Here is a 17,668-nt window from a genome sequence, read left to right on the forward strand (position 1 = left end):
TTTAATGAGATTCAAAGGATAAGCATTTTTCTTGATAAAATATTCTACCACTCTTTACTACTTTGCCTTACCAGAACTTACCACATCCCAGTGAGGATCAGGGAGTTGTTGCATCAGATGCTAGTAGTAACCCATAGGGAAGCATGACTCTGACCTCCTGAGTTTGCAGCTTGAACAAAGCCCCCTCCCTCACCATTACCCCCTGCAGCTGCTGCTTTAGGTCCTTCTGCAGCTGGAAAGCAGGCTTGGAAATCCCAGCCCCAAAGGTGAAATCATGGCCTTCAGACAGACCCCTGGTGGCCATGGCACTGTGGGATGTGATGCCATGAACACCGTGGCTGGGACTCTTCATCAGCTAGCAGGAGCCTTTGCCTTCAGCTGAGCTGAACTTGTGATATGCACTGGTGTGTCTGACACACAAAGATCAAAACAAAGAAAAAACCCCAAGTTTAACAGGACTGTTTCATGGTTTCTTTCTATTTTATTTTATTTTTTTTTTTTTTAACCTCTGAGGGTTGGATAAAGTGTGCATAGTCTAAAAAGAAAAATATGAGCACATTACTCTAAGCTTATAATGGTAGCAATAAGTCTCATGGGTGTTTCTGCAAGTCACAGTTGGACTTTTACAATATGCAGAGCCCACTGTTAAGACATTTCTTTCTACTTTCTCACAAATGCAAAGTGCTAGGCAATTATTGCAAGGTTGGAAATGCCTTGGTTGGAATGCCCTAAATGACACGGGAACTGATGTATTTTTCTTGCAAGAATCTTACACTCTTGTGCTCTGCAAAGAGATTTATAATGTACAGTTCCCTTCCCATATACAGGACCCTGCCTAGCATCTCTGGAGAGAGCAGTAACTTTAGCCCCATGTCTACACTGGGCTAAGGCTAAATGAAGGAAACAGGAATGCTTCCCCTGAGTCCTCCACTTCTGCCTCTGATTTTACTGAGCATGGTATTTCAGATACTCGACTAGATCTTTTTTTTTTTTTTTCCTCACCCTCTCCTTGGAAAATTAATCAGCTCTTCACAAACTGTAGGTGAAATATCTGACAACTCTCCTGAGCTTTATCAGATCCTTTTGTACTAGAAAACTAAGTTTTTCTCTGCATAGTAGTGGCAACCTGTCCCTCAAGACTAACATTTAGCTTAAAACATTAAGTGCATTTGGTATCTCTGGTGATCTAGGCCCATGCCATTTTTATTGGATAAATATTTAAGGAATTACAGTTTTAGAAGCACACTAACTCAGAACATTTACACATGGACAGTCCTATCATAGCAAAGTCAGTGTCTTTTAAAGGGTGACAAGAACAGTTACTTGGAAAAATAAGTAGTTTCTCTTGACAAAACTATAGCATACAAGTAATCAGCTTTGAAAGTTTCTTTTGATCAAGATGCTATGACATTTCTGACCACCAATTCATTTGGATCTGTGCCTGTTGAGTCAGGATACTCTGTGGACACCAAGGACACAGGCTAAGCACCTGATTTGGATTTCAAATTTCTTCACTAAGCTCAGAAATATTATTTTAAAAATTCCAAGTTCATTGTTTCACTAGTTTCTCACAAGATGGAAATTTTTGCTCAGTTTTCTTTTGAACAGCATTCCCTCTTGTGGTGCAGTATCTACTACAAGCCGTGAGATCTTTCTTTAAAGAGCAGCAAAGTAATTTTAAAAATTTTAAGTAATTTTTAAGTAATTTTTAAAGAGCAGCAAAGCAATTTAGTCCCTTAGCTGGCTCTTAGCAACAAAAGACCACAGCCAAAATCATGGGCTTATTAGGGAGCCATGTAACAGCTAGTGAGTGCCTACACAAAACTTAATGATTTGGGCCAAGGAAGGCAGACTGTGAAAGAGGTTCCTGCAAAAAGGTGTCAAACAGATAGCAGTGAAAACTGCCCTGTCATTGAAGCATGGAGGGTGAAGGGAGGTGTTGTGCTTCTGGTGTGGCACTTGCCATAGTTAAGACCATACTATATATATTCAAACTTCCTTTTTTTTTTTTTTTTTTTAAACTTTTCCCACAATGCACTTCAGACTAAGAGTGCTTCAAAAGCAAACAGCACCAGCTATTGTGGCAGCCAAAGAGAATAAGCTACAGAGCTACTTGAATCCATAACATTTATATAATTTATGTCCAAAAACCACAGCTGAGATAACAGAGCCTGGTTTATATCATGTAGACTTAGTTGACCATCAAGCACCAGGCAACTTTATCTGAAGCACTATTACTCTGGAGGACCTGGGTAGAAAGTGGGTGCTATTAAATACCTTTTTTTTTTTTTTTTTTTCAGTAAAAATGTGTAGCTTAGCTAGCTGCAGTACTCATTTGGCAGAGGATATACTGAACAGAAACCACAAGAGAAGGGAGAAAGAATACACTCTAGTTTTGGATGAGAAGTCTAGCAAAGGTCTCAGACTTCTTCAGCCCTGTGCTTCATCCTGCTATTCCCCTGGCCTGCTTGCAGCATAAACACCAGGGAATTTATAAAGCTGTGGTGCAAGGTACAATGGTTGGATGATGCCAGGGAGAGAGGTTTGCTTGGATTTGATCTCTCTTTTTATTTTACATAGTCTTACATTTTACTTTAATGAAATGAGGGAAAGAAAAATGAATCAAGGAATAACCGAAGATTAAAAACAAAACTAAACAAACAAAACCCAAACAAAAAACCCACAAAAAAACATATACATCTATACCTTAGAAAGATATTTCATTTATTTATGGTTTTTCCTATTTTTTTTTACTTTGTTGGCAGGTAGCCCAGCACTTCATCAACAGGAAGAAAGGAAGTTACAGCATCGCACTGTTGTAGGGATTGAGTTTTATTGCTTTGCTATTGCAATTAGGCAAGTATTAACTCAGTTAATAAGGCATAACTTCTTTTTTTAAAAAAAGTATACACAACTAGGGATTGTGGATTATTCCTCCATTAAAGCCCCCCAAAACCCTTTATGAGAGTAAAGGAAGGAGATTAAAACCAGTAAAATAATAAAAGGTGATGCTTCTTTCAAGAGGCATGCTAAAAGCAGGGAATCACTACTGCTGAGTAGCTGACAGCCAGGTTGAGGGGAAGTTGTATGTTTTAACAGTGAGCAAACCTGCTGACAAATATTTATCTAGCTGTGCAAAAAGCCATCCAGATATGGCAGAAAAGATGGGGAAAACATCCAGGATCTCTATTTTACCAGACTGTCTGTGTGGGAAAGCTATTCACTGCCCAGTTATGAGCTCAAGGGGCACTACTCCCCTCAATAACCACTTGGTTTTGGTTTTGAATTTGCTTTTGTTTTAAGCATCATCTGTTTTTATTAAAATTATATTCTGTAGCTAAGATTATTACTCTACCACTCTAAATCCTAAGTGGGAGGAAATGTCGACACTGAACATGACTTATGGGGGAAAAAAATCACAGGAAACCCTAAATATCTGCTGGGTCTTCACTTAGTTAAATTTGCATATCAAGAGATCAGAAATGAAAAGCACAGCAAGGCAGGCAACTATCACTTCAACTTTTGAAATATTGCTTTGACTTTAAATATTGTTGCAACCCCCTCCCACCCTAACTTTTGGGTGCTCTAGTAGGTTGGGATATAAGCCACAGTGGAAAGACATTCCCTTTCACCAGCACAGAGAGGAGTGGGTTCAGAAGGATGCTTGGTGGGCACAGCAAGGGATGGAGAGTACCAGGGAAAATCTGCAGGAGGAAGAGGTGCTGTGACACACAAAACTTCTGTGGTTTGAGCCTAATTTTTCAGCCTGTTGAACTGCATGAGGGAAGATGGGAGATCAGAGAGTAATGCAAGTGAAAAGAGTGGACTACCTTGTGAAAATAAATCACTTCAAGCTGTAAACTATACCCAAGGATTCGTTTCTGCTGCATGGGTTAGAGGCACAACAGGAAAATTCTTATAACCAGCAATGCTTATTTGAATCCCTGGTCAACCTATGGCACAAAGCTACCAGACCTCCATTCTATTTTCCATTTTAACAAATTGTTTTTAGCATATAAGTGGTTTTTTCTGGTTCCATTTCAGCTCAGTGCCTTAAAACTAAATGCTATATTCTGTGCTCATACAAAAACAGTCAGACTAAATGATTGTTTTTCATTCTTGCAGGCCTCATGCCAGGAGGAAAAATCCAGCTCCATGTGGAGGGCTGGGCTGTAATGCATACATCTGCCTGTATGCATTTTATTTTTGTTTTACAACTACAAATCCTAGGAGTCAGAAGAAGTGATTAATGCATTCAGATTTTCAGTTTGTGGGATTCACTATACAAGAGAAGATGCCAGTCCAAGGGTAGCCACTCGCTATTCTCTTGGACAAGTCATGGAGTTCAGGCAACTGGAGAAGAACAAAAATCATCTTGACCTTTAAAAAGTGGAAAGAAGCAGAGCCAGCCACTTATGGAGGAGGTATGCTAACCTCAGATATATACATATATATATATATATACACACCACAATACATATCAAAGCAGCTGGAGGATTACAAGTTCTTCAGAAACCAACTAGGATTTGTCAAGAATAAACAAATCATGTCAAACCTGTATAATTTATTTCTGTGACAGGATAATCTAAAACCTAGTAGATGTAATTTGTCTTGTCTTTAGTAAGACTTCTGGTGCTATCCCTTGTGACATTCTTATGAGCTACCAGGGGAAACACGGGCTATTACAAAACCACCGTAATGTGAAAGCAAAGTAAGCTGAAAAATCATGTGTACTGAGTACTTTTCATCTACCAGAGATTTTCTGGCCATTTGAAAAACATAACAAAGAAGCCAACAGAAGGCTGTTCTATGCATTTTGTGCTGTTCCCCATTTGAATTAGTAATCAGTATGAGAAGCCTGTACATGTTTATATGTGTGAATGAATCTAGGCTGAGAGAAATATTTGTATCAGAAGTATTTTTGAATTAGGAAAATACAGCTCATTAAGAAATGCACAAAGAATTGGACTGAGAAGCTGAAAAAAACCTGAGTGCACACATACACATGGGGAATTACTGGCCAAGAAAGGACATCCTGGAAAGGATCCGAGGGATTACAGTGATTCAAAAATGAGGGGTAGTCAATAGCATGGATATTTATCTGAATTAATGGGGGTGGCATATTTGAGACAGCGGAAGTAATTGTCTCATTCCATTTTGCACTGCTTAGGCTTTTTTATTGGTACATATATCTAGGTCTGGGCATATATATATCTGTTCTGTCCTTCTTTAAGAAGGAAATTACTAAAAAAAGGCGTATCCAAATTTATGCAATTGATTATCAGCAATTTATTCCTCCCAGATTTGAGCTGAGGCATTGTGATGGGCTGCAAAGCATTTGCTTGTCCTGCTGCTGTGTGAGTGAATTTATGCTACTGCTGTTCCAGCACTGCCTGTGAATATTAATAACATTTTACAATAAATGCTACAATTATAAAATCATTAATATCCAGCACGCCCTTTGGGATATGTATACAACGTACCAGTAACACTAAAGGGATGGAACTCAAGTCAGTGTAACACAGCTGCTGAAATGAAACCTATTCAAAATGTAATTAGTTTGCATGATGCATAGATTTGACCTACAGAGCTGCTTCCCTGTTGTCGTTCACATATAGCAATGAACCCACTCATTAGAAGTTAAAACACCACCATATGTATCCACTGCATGTAAGTATATCTACCACTGATGTTATGAACAGGTGGATTTCAGATCAGCTGTTGCCATTTAAAGGTAAGTCCCATTTTTGTCTGTATAATTCTGGGTAGCTCTTTTGCACAATTTCCCTTTCCATTAAAGAAAGCAAGAAAAAATGATGGGGGGGGGGGAAAAAAAAGTGTGCTACATCCATGTTCACAAAGTTTATCAACTTACAGGCTCCAGGGGAGCTGTATCATTCATTGTGTTGCACCAGTAAGCAAAGTAATACACAGAAGCATGCAAAATCACTTATGGTACAGAAGGATCTGTAACTTTACTCCTCAAGTAACTTGCAGACATTCAAACCAGTCCTATTTTTCTCAGAAGATAATTCCTGAGATGCAAAGTTGAGTTGTGTGTTGACGTTTTCAGAGCCACCATACTTTAGTGAAGCACACAAAAGCAACTTGGTAGGGACACAACGAAACAGGAAAAAAAATTATTATCTAATACAGATACTCAGAGGCAAGAAATGTACATGGGGTTAAATTACAGTATGCGGTGGGCTTTTTTATTTTGTTGAAAAGTACATCTTTTACTGGATTGAACATAGTAATAAGATTAAAAGAGGTTCACTGGCAAGGGAGGAAAAAAAGCAAAAGTTTGTAAATACTTGACACAACTAAAATAAATGACAGCTTTTTCACTATCCCATAGGCAGGCTATAGTAGACAATGTTTTCCCATAACCATGGAGAAAAGTCTTTGACTGATGAATGTCAGTTTAGCACAAATGCTGGTCTGTTTAATTAAAACCTGCACTGTTTTTTTCTTTTCACAGATAATACAGGTAAAATCTAGCTTTCACTCTGAACCCATGCTTTAACACTCAGAATTTATCCATATTTAATTACAATTTTATCACACTAATCAAATAAATTTACTTCGTCCTCCAAGCAATCACCTCAGTATTCCAGTATGTAAAAAATACTTTCATTATGTTTATTATAAAAATATAAATGTTTCCACTACAAATCATTTTACATTAGTAAGAGGCCATCTACAATTGCACAATATATAATCTAAATGAGTAAGTAATGCTTTGAAATACAAGTAAAAGTAAATACATATTGCCAATCAAATCACATCTATACATTGCTTATTGAATGCTAAGTAACAGCACAAAACTAGATATGTTAACAGAAATAAATAAATTGGAAACTATATTTAAAGATACAAAACCAATAATACGGCATGTCATTTTATGAGTAATTGCATTTTGCTTGATGTCAATAACCAATGCAAGTCCTGTACAGGAAGATGGCCACACGAATTCTAGTATCTCTACTCCACAATGAAGAATTGTACACTGCTATGTATACATATGTACAAGGGGACAGGGAGTATAGGATGCTTGCAACCGAGGCCACTTACAGTACAAATCAACTTTTGATAAGGAGAGAAAACTAAATGTATTTTAAAACCCTCTACTCCTAATGGAGAAAACAAACAAACAAACAAAAAGTAAAATTGAGTTTCTTTTTTTTTCCCAAGCATCAGTGAGATTAAATCTTTTATGCTGAGCATCCTCAAACAGTGGGCAAGGAACATGACATGATACTATGAAAAAAGGGAGGGAGGTTGCTACAAAGTTTTCTTTTGTCATCTAAAACTCTTAAGAACTGATTCTGTGTTTTTAGAAGCATTTCACAGATGTCTTCCCACCCCCCCCAGCAACCCTTGCCCCCACTCTCCAGTAGCATAATAAAGCTGAAGAGAAATGTCAAGAGGAACAGGTTAAAAAAGTTGTCCCCACAAAGACAATGGATTTTTGTGACTTAAATTCACTAACAATGTCTGATTTAGAGCAATCTCAAGCTGAAGAAAGATTCTGAATGAACCAAGAAAATGAAAATACAGCGTTTCTATTCAGTATGCTGCATTTCACAATAGATTGTAACAGACAGGGAATGTTCTTTACAACTTAAGTGCTTTATTTTCATTTTTTTCGATTTTCCATTTTTGTTTCAACTTACTTTAAAGCTTACTCATTTTTCTTTCAGAAAATATCACTAATCATTACCCTGTGAGTGTGTTTCAATCCAAGCCCTTTACAGCATGCTCACTGACAGCCCTCATTAAGAAGTCTCTCATTCTGCTTCTGTTTAGCAACGGTGAGAAACCCCATGTCTCTACATTTTATAAGTCCTGTACCCATGAAGAACAATTTAAAAGCTGATTCAGCCATATAAATCCTAGGAACTGATTCCTCCCTTACTTAAGTGCCCTATTCTACAAGGAGCTTCAAAAACCAAACCAGGAAAAAAAGCAAGCATGACTACTTACCTGTTTTTCCATGCACAGTGGAAGGCAACGTGCCATGTACCTATCTGCCTCAGACACAGTCTTACAGGGACTCAATACTATTCGCCAGAATTGGGTTTAGATTCCAGTCTGGCAAGTTGGGAATCAGTGTGGTTTCCACTTCTGTCCAAAGCCTAACATCTGTGTGTCTGGAAACACATCTAGAGTGTTAAGGATGCTGTACATAGCATAAGCAGTGCCTCACACTGAGATTTAAATCACTCATTTTCAAAGTAAAGAGAAATGCTCCAGGGCAGCACCTTAAGAGTTTGCTATTGGGAAGATGCTGAAGATGGGGGAAGGCTCTCAAATCTCACCCTCCAAGCTTCTTTTTCTACCAGGAAATTTCTACCTACAGATGGGCTCCTTTCTGCTTTCTTTCAAGGAGCAGGTGCCTAAGGAGCCTGTGCCAAAAAGTAATAGGATAGCAACACCTGGACAGATGACTTCTATCTCAGCCTTAGGTAAAATTACAAACCAAACTCCCAATTCACAAGCTTCAGTCATTCTCTTAATCCATCCACTTATCCTTGGCTGCAAGTCACCATCTCAGTGTAACCACCAGTGGCTGCCCACACAGTAGTACATCTCCCAGTTCCCAGCAGCAAGAACAGAGATAGAAACCAGAAATGGGCCACTGCTCAGGGAACTCAAAAAGAATTCCCACTTAATGCTGGATGCAACCATGACTCTTTTTTTATGTTTGCTAGGCTAATACCCACCTGTGAACTACTTTGAAACGGGGCTCCTTACTTTGACAGGCCTTTGGGAAGTAAATGAGATGTATGTGCTTGACAGGGATGGGTGCTGATCTAGAGATTGATACGCATGCAACTTGGCCAAAATTCAAGCCCAGATTAAAATACCACTCACAGCAAATGAAAGCAACCTCAGCAAGTCCAGATGACTCGTCTAGTGTCATAACTGGAGAAAAAAAGATCATCTTTCTTTTCTTCTGTATTTCATACATGATATCGTGAGCATAAAGTCATCTAATAATTAACCCTCAAACGATTTCTCAGATTGAACCAATTAAGTTTTGATAACATTTGGCACTTGGCCATTATACAGCCAGGTTAAGGTATGTAAGCATAACTATAAGCAATAATGGATAAAACAAAGGAAATAAATAAGTCTCTTCAGAATTAAGACTTGTTTCTATTTAAATGAACACAATTAGGAAAGCTAACATAATGGCAAAAATCTTTTCTCAACTAACTCCAAGTCACTACAAACTTCATTTCTGTGACCCTTTCTGAAGTTGAAATCGTTACAATGACATTATAGTAAATATGGCCAGAGAGGTTGTGAGGTATAGTCCTCTATTTTCCTTGTTTTTAAAGAAATAAAATACCTGTTACAGATCTCTTCTGTATAAAAATACTGCAAGGCTTTCTCTCTTCTTGTTTGCTGTATAGATCAAATACACAGCTTTTATGTCCATAGGTTATTCGTGTTATTCAGTCACTTAATTTTCAAATGGCTCGAGGTTTTAGTATCACTGGTTTTTACTTGGAAGAATTTTTTACATTTTTTTTTCTTTTGAAACTTACTATCTGCATTAACAGTCAGTCAAGAGCACCCACCTTTTAGGATTAACAGATAGAAAACAAGTTTGCTCTTATTTTTAAGGCATTTATACTCAATATTTGAGTGTCTTAGTGGGTTTGAAATTTCAACCATTATGTTTCCAAAGCTGTTGCAAAAAACTCCTTTGAATTCTGCTGTTTACCAGCCATCACTTTTGCCCTGTGACACAAGTTTTCTCTTTTTTTCCTCTCCTAAGCAACTTCATTTTGGCACCTTACACAGGAACAGGGTTGTTCTTTGTATGAGTTTCTAGAGCTTTGATACTGCTAACAATCTTCTTTTGAGGCCCCACAACTGTAACACCAACTTTCTTCATGTCACTGGAAAACAAAAAAGAGAAGATGTACTGTGTGAGTGACCATATCATCTCTGTGTTTCCTAGTGCTGAAGTGAGCAGTAGTCAGCTCGTTCATCCTAATTTAGTGTGTTGGAAGAGCCTCCAGGTATGGCAATACTGCTGGTATGCAAAAATACTGAGAGGGCCACAAAAAAAAAAAAAAAAGGTAAAAACTCATTTAGCCTTGTTGTGGTAGCTTACCTGGAAGAAAAGACAATAAAGCAGTACTCTCCAGGAAGACACACACTGGGATTTAGGGACAAAGGGTTTACTTTCTGGGCCAGTTGCATATTTTCAACTCCACCTTTTTTCACTTTTCCTGAATGGTGCTGACATCTCACTGAGCCCTCTGAACACTCATATCTTAACTCTGGTATCAGCACTGAGATGTTAATTTTGGCTATGTGGCCAAGCTTCCAGCTTCCATCCTGTTTTTCACCTCTTGTTTCTCCAGACTGTCCTCTGTCTCTTTGCTCCTTGTGCAACACAGAAGTTGTTTAACACTTATGAAGGGCTAATTAACCCATGGCTCACAGGAAATTGGGCATTCCTAGAGGATTTCTACTCTTTCCCCAAAGGGTAATTTTAACAAAAAAAGCTTTAGCAGCCTTTTAATGGTTGCAATAATACACTAATTAACAGCATTGATGTGTTTAATTGTGGATACTGCAGCTGCTGCTTACTTCTTCATAATTTGTCACATATCCAGCTAGCCCAACAGAGAGTCAAGATTTCCTTTGGCAGTAGAATTCATAACTGTACTTGATGCCTTTTCAGGTGCACTTCCTTATCATAAGAACAAAGAGGGATTGCATTTACATGTAACAAACTTACAAGTTGTAAACTTTGAAGTTTAGCATGTTTAAATCTCCAAACTGGAGGCAGGAGGGAGTTCAGCACCTGAATAATTGTTAGAATGTAGAAGGAAAACAGGTAAAAAGAGCTTGCACTGTCTCACCTGGCTGGGTGGAATGGCAATAAAGATAGGCACATGAGCCAGCTGCAGAGAAACATTTATATAAAATTCAGAATACACACATTCAACAGAGAAACTCCTAAACTGTGAATGAAAGTGATACTATTGTATCAGATGATGCATGGTGCTACTGCATCAGAAGAAACAGGGTGCTTCCTTGGCATCATTGAGAAAAAGGTATGAGATCCTGGCCTTCAAACAATGAGAAGAGCATCTATGTTTCCTACAAGTGTATTGCAGCAACAACAATAATTTACAATTGCCCATTTAGGTACAAGAGTATCTTAGGTAAGAGTAAGAGTAGGTAAGAGTAAGAGTATCTTAGTTAAATACTGGAAATTCCATGTAAAAAAGCTACTCATGTTTAAACTTCTACATCCAACTTCATTCAATGATGAAGAATGGTGGTCAATACAAACTTACTCTGTAGAAATCTTGGCTATAGTGTCACAGGAGCTGTACTCCACACCTGTGAAAATGTCTTTGCACTGTCCTGTCCGAAAACCATTGAGCCAATCACCTGTTGTGCGGAAGGCTGAAATGTCAATGTTACTTTGGTCCAGGAGAAGATTTGATGGCCTGAAAAAAAAAAAAAAAGAGTACCAGGAAAGTTAGTGAGCAGGGATAAGTGTGGATTTATTTTGTATCTAAACAGCACTGGCAACATCAGGAGCTTCCAGGCTAGATATGGCTCTTCTGTTCATCTGTGGAAATTATCTGCAGCTGAGGCCACCACGTTTACTCACAGCTCTGACCAACACTGCATAACCATCTTGATTAAGAGCTCTGGCTTCTCATGCCCACATTTAAATCACTGAAGCATCATCAAGTCATGAAGTGTATTGTCACATTACAATTTAATGTGAGAAGAATTAGCAAAACCAACCCTCATTTAGTTTACATTTACGTGATTCGCCATTGCCCAAAAACCACACAAATGATGCACAGTCTACTGTCCAAATTGCTCATGTTGAAGCACACTCTCGACTCCAAGTTAGGCACGTTGGTGGAATTTACACTTATCAAATGTTCTGAGTACTGCAGTCCACTGACAAATCCTAAATACTGCTACTAATGATGCACAAATAATAAGACACTAGTGGCTTTTAAAAAATTGTACAGAGTCCAAAACTCAAATGTTAAGGGAATTTTTGAGACAAATGTAAGTGTATAAGACCTGGATTCTGCAGTGTTCAGAAGCAGAAAGGAGGAAATGTTATTAAATACACTCGCACAAACTCAGCATGCATTTGCCATATTCAGTTTAAAATTGATGCTCATGCTAAGACTGAAACTTCCATAAGGATCACACTAAAATAATTTAGAAGTGAGAATGGAATCATCTCCTGCATTTGGTACTCATGACGGATGCTGAACTGACATGACATGCATCCAAGTTCTCTACTTAAACAAGCAAGAAATCAGTAAGAAACAAACGGAACCAACTCAATGAATCAAAAAAGCCTATATGTCCATGCAACTTTGCCCATTTAAACATTTTTCCATCTGCATAAATCTACCTAGAAGCTATTGAAAAATAATAGCTTTTTGAAAAGAATGATTAAATGTAGATTTTTTTAATCAAAAAGGAATATACTGCAGCTAACCCTCACTTTTTATATTGCAAATGGCAGAAGTGGTGGCTGCCATGTTGATCCAGAAATTTAGTTCTGTCTGGTAAGACTTCACACTGGAGTGACATATTACTAATTCTAATTACCTTTCTCTCTTAGTGCTAATTAGCACCATAAAGACTTTCTTGACTAGTCAGATATCATTAGACATACCAAATTTATTTCTGCATTTTCCCCTCCTCTGACAAACACATGCCCATACTGGACAGGTTTTTAGCCCCCATTCAGAAATGTACATGCTTTATTTTAAGTACCTGTCATAGGATTAAAAACTAAGTATTTGCTTAACTGTGTTACTATGATAGCCTGAGTCATAAGCACTGGAGACCGAACTAGAAGATGTCCAAAACTATCAGCACTGCAACTTTACGGCCTATTTTCTGCCCCATAATTTTTTTCTCCTAGTGAAACATCACCTTCCAAACAGTCTGACTGTTACAGCTAAATCCATCTGAAATTACTTTTGTCACTGGAAAAAAAATTGAAAATGCGAGGTAGTAAGACTAACACCATAACTTAAAGGTAGTGATTCTGCAGCATAATAGGTGGATTACAGGATCTGGATTGTAAAACATTCTCTTTAGCCCAAATCCAAGCCACCTCTAAGAACTGGGAAAAAAAAAACCCAAAAATTTGTAGTCTCTAAAGTGAAGAAAATCTTTATAAACAGCAATGAATTTAAGCTCATCAGCAGCCCAGAAAATCCAAATAAGACATTGCAATCCCAGCAAAAGTCTTTATTAAGTTTCATCAAGATAGGTAGCACTACAACAGCATGTTACTGCAGTACATCTGACTTGCACTTGGATCAGGAAATACCACATTAGTTAAGCCAAGACTTTTGAAGAACAATACAGCTTGCCAATACAGTAACTCTTACTATTTACTACCTATTAACCAACACCTTACACTTCCAATGTTTTGCCAGTTGCTATCAATCAGCTTATTTCTTTAAGGATCATAAAATTAATTTAATATCTTCTTCCCTTCTGGGATCACAGGCCACAATTAAAGAGCTTGTTGGATGCTTGAAAGTCTGAACTTGAAAATCACAAATGGACATAACATCACTGTAGATTCACCATCAAATTTCACAGTGATGTCTCTGATAGGACATGTTTTGCCTGACTATATTCCCTCGGGAGCCCAGCCAGGATAATGTCCTGTGGCAAATGACCATGGCCACTGGCACCAACTATGGACTTCGTGTCCTGGGAACAGATGGAATCAGAAAGAAAAGCAACAGAAAACATAGAAGCCTGCTCTGCCCCCAGAACATTAAAGCAGCAAAAGCACAGCATGGCCACACTGATAAAAAAGCTGAGCTGAGGACAGAAGATAAATTGCAGTCTATGTTACTGTTCTCGTAATAAAAACAGATCTTGGACACCTACGTGATACACAGCTTTAAACACTCTTCACTCAGGTTAGATAATCAGGCTCAGAATATTTTTATTCAGTAGCTGCATAGCCTGCATCTCCCTGGCTACTGTTTGTCCCACAGAGAGCCAATGCTTTTTATTTGTAGTTTTCTGGGTACAGAGTCTGGAATCCCAAGACATTGCTAAGAGTATTTATGAAGTGTTCTTAGAGATAAAGCATGAAATTTTTGTTTTTTTTTTTCCCCCCCCAGCCTAGTGTGTCTTTTCAACTTAAATCTAACAAAAAAGGCCTGATTCAAGAATCACTAATGAAAAAAAAGTATAAACAAGTTGAAATAGAACAGGTCTCTAGGATTAGGAATTAGAGTGGTCCAAAAGAGCTTTTATGTTTATTACTTGGATCAAAGTATCATCAGGATAAAAATATGACCTAATTTTAATGCAAGTGACCTCAGAATAACCAGCACTGTAAAATATCATTTTTCTCCTTGTAGGATTCCAAACAAAAATTAGTTACTTTCCTCCTCAGAGAGGACATCTGGACAGTTTATCAATGAACAGGAATTCGTCTCACCGCTAAGAGTCAGTGATGGCTCCTCTCTTGCACCAAGGGAAAGCTGGACTTTCAGAGCATCTGCACACATTATTTCCCCCTGACCCAGCCCCTAGACAGAAGGTCTGAACATCAAATTGATGGTCTGGGTGATGTGCGCCATGAGCTCACACTTTACCAGACAAATTAGATGGGTTGCAATCCCGGCAGCTGTAAACGACGTCCTGCAGGGTTCCACCTGATCTTTTACAGCTTTTCATAAATCAGTACCTACTAGCTTCAGAAGAGAGTCATTAAAAAGAAATCATGGAAATTACATGTTTGCTCAGGGGAAGTGAAATAGAACATTCCCCTCTGTCTTTTCTCCTCTTGCCTCTCTTGCCTTCTTTTTTTTTTTGGAACCCTTTTCAGTTTTTTTGCTTCGACCAACTATGATATACCCTATGGTGTCATCTTTTGACAGCCATGGAGGCTGCCTGTCCTGTTCATCCTGACTGTGTGTCTATCTACAAAGCTGTATTTACTGACACACAGTGCCCTGAAAAAAAATCAGCAAGACTCAGGTTAGAGAGACAAATTTAACAGCAAGATGCCAACTACAAAATGCTCTGCTGCTGAAAGCTTTCTCTGGATGTACCCATTAAGTTAACAGCTGGAATTAACCTTTGAGTCATCTGCAATAGCAGGGAGAACTATAATTTGTTATCATTAGGACAGCTTTTTGTCACAACACAGGGAAACTTCTGCCGCCTCATATAGTAATGACAAAAACTGCAGAAAATGTCATTAGAGGCCTCCTCAAAATGGCATGGAAATCTAGTCTCTGGTCAGCTGCTGCCTGGCAAGAAAGGCACATGTTAACCTGTAAAGGCCAGGAAGTGAGACAAATAAAAGGAAAATGTCCTGCCACTTCTGCATGGAGGCTGGTATTCTGCAAATGCTCAGAGCAATCGTGCACACATGATCTCAGCCTTTGTATTGCAGTAGCCACTGTCTTTCCACCCCTTCCTCCAAGAAATGCAACCCACCTTCAGTTTTTTACTCTGGACTTCCCTTTCCACAGTCAGATTCTTTTAAACTGAAAAGCATTTAAAAAACATCAAGTAGTCTCCTGTGGCAAATTTCAGGTAACTAAAAGCTTCTATAGGAGGGAGCCAGGCCAGGTTTGGACATAAATTCTATGTGCTTTGTGATTATGTCAAGCTGAAGCACAGAATTCAGGTCTAACTTGAAGGATAACTCCTATTTTAAGAAAAGTGAACCAAAAACCAACAGCTGGAACAGAAAGCTAATTTTAGTTTTATCTTCTATAGCAAGCAGAATCATAAGCATACAAGTTTCTCAATGGGAGACTAGAAAATAAATGACATGCTGAGGATAAATAGAGTTATAGTGTTTACTTGATTATCTCAGGAGCTTAGAGACAGTCTTTGGAGTTCCACCTCTTCACGCCCAGTTTTTAAGGTGCCCTTAGCAAGATCTGTAACTTAGTCCCTAAGATACAATTCACTTCTTAGGATAGCACACCTGCTTTTCCCAATGGACTTCATACCACACTTGCACGCTCCGAGAACGTGAAGGTTGTAACTACTGTTTAAAGTCAAAGGAGAGCTGGAGAAATAAAGAAGGGTAATACAAATAACCAGTGGAGGAAAAGAATTCAGGTGAGGCTGCTGGCCTGATGCAATATGATTCATCTCTCTAAATGTCACCCCAGACTTCTCATTTTCTAGCTTCATGTTATCCATTGGAAAAAAACTTATCACATCTTCCTCTAGGCTAATGAACAAATAAAATTTGACCTTCCCCATAAGGCAGTCCCCCAGCTATCCCTACTCCTTTAGCTGCCCATCAGAACATGGTTTTCAAGGGGCTTACGTATTTTCAGAATCCCTGTGAAGTAACAGAACATGCCTGGGTGTATCAGTACTCCTCAATCTACTTTTCCTCCCACCAAAACCACTGAAGGCAAAAAATGCCAGCACGTTACTGAAACGGTTTTCTTTCTATCACGACACAGCTTAAGCTGTGCTTTTAAGCTGTAGAAGCAATGTCATGCAGCCATTTCCTGGGATTCATAGCTGGCCCAGAGACAGACCCTTTATAGCAACCAGTCATTACTGCTAGGACAGCCTATAGGCTCTCTTTAAAAGAGGGAGAGAAAAATGCCTCAGAGAGCTTTTAAAATGTCTTTCTGTCTTTTTGCATCCACCATTTGCTTGTGTCTGACTTGCCCTTATAACTCACAACTGTGAGTTTCTACAAACCATGGATTTCTACAAACTTTGGCTACTGCATTCACAGCATCAGGCAATGGCTCCGTGCAGTTCATTTTTCCAGCATATCCAGCACAGAATTGCCATTAACACTAACGAGGGCTTCACACTGTAAACCCAGCACATTGAGCTGAGAACAGCAAAACAAAATCCCCCGGAATTAGACCAAATGGCAAATGCTCATGATCAGGCCACCCGCTGATGGAGCTGCATTACTGTTTAAATTATACAGCACCCAATTTGGTCTGCTGTGAATTCTTGTTTGAGCTTCACCAGCAGAGTCAAATTAGAGGTGTAGAACTCAACATAGTTTTACTGTCTCTGCTAAACAGTGAGCCCCAGCAACTTCAAACTTTGAAGGAACAATGGCTGTTCCCTGCCTGCCTCCAGCACAGTGTTAAAAGCTGCTGGAAAATTCAGGTAAAAATAGGGCTTTTCTGTCTCTAGCAGGCTGGCTGACTGTTGTTCCTAAAAATCTCCTCAGCCTACCTCCTGGATTCCCCACACAACCCAAGCTACAATTAGACAGCAAGGAGTATAATTTACCACATTCATCCATTTTTTGTTCTCATTTGTAGTTAAGGTTTTTCTCCATAAAAATCAGCACTTTATGTGTAACAGACTCCAGAAAGAAAGCTAGTGTCATAGGCTTACATTACTTGCATTCCTTTAGAGATAGCTGTCCATTTTAGGACACGGATTACATTGTTCCTGGATTTTGAACGAGTCTAAAAATGCACACAGACTTGCATTACACATCATTCCAGCCAAAGCTGGACCCTGTTGTTAATGCCTTGACAACCACAAAGATTAAGCCCTCTCTGAAATGCTGCTCCAAGTAAAATTGAAACCTCATTCCTTCAGCCCACCAGCTTGGAAGTTCCTAACAGGGAGAAGCAAACAAGCAATATTACAG

The 17,668-nt window shown here is 38.7% G+C and overlaps 1 protein-coding gene across 2 annotated transcripts in view; it reads right to left on the reverse strand.

Moving 5' to 3' along the window:
- Positions 1 to 6,180: 6,180 nt before the first annotated feature.
- EPHA3 (EPH receptor A3) overlaps positions 6,181 to 17,668 on the reverse strand; it is a 226,142-nt gene continuing 214,654 nt past the window's right edge. For both annotated transcript variants that reach the window (XM_071757064.1, XM_071757057.1), the window contains exons 16-17: positions 11,331 to 11,486; positions 6,181 to 9,914 (exon numbers count right to left, since the gene is read on the reverse strand). In XM_071757064.1, the coding sequence (XP_071613165.1) occupies positions 9,809 to 9,914; positions 11,331 to 11,486 (262 nt within the window). In that variant the 3' untranslated portion in view covers positions 6,181 to 9,808. The remainder of the gene's footprint in view (positions 9,915 to 11,330; positions 11,487 to 17,668) is intronic.

This window comes from Heliangelus exortis, chromosome 1, assembly GCF_036169615.1.
Source record: "Heliangelus exortis chromosome 1, bHelExo1.hap1, whole genome shotgun sequence".
Taxonomy (NCBI): domain Eukaryota; kingdom Metazoa; phylum Chordata; class Aves; order Apodiformes; family Trochilidae; genus Heliangelus; species Heliangelus exortis.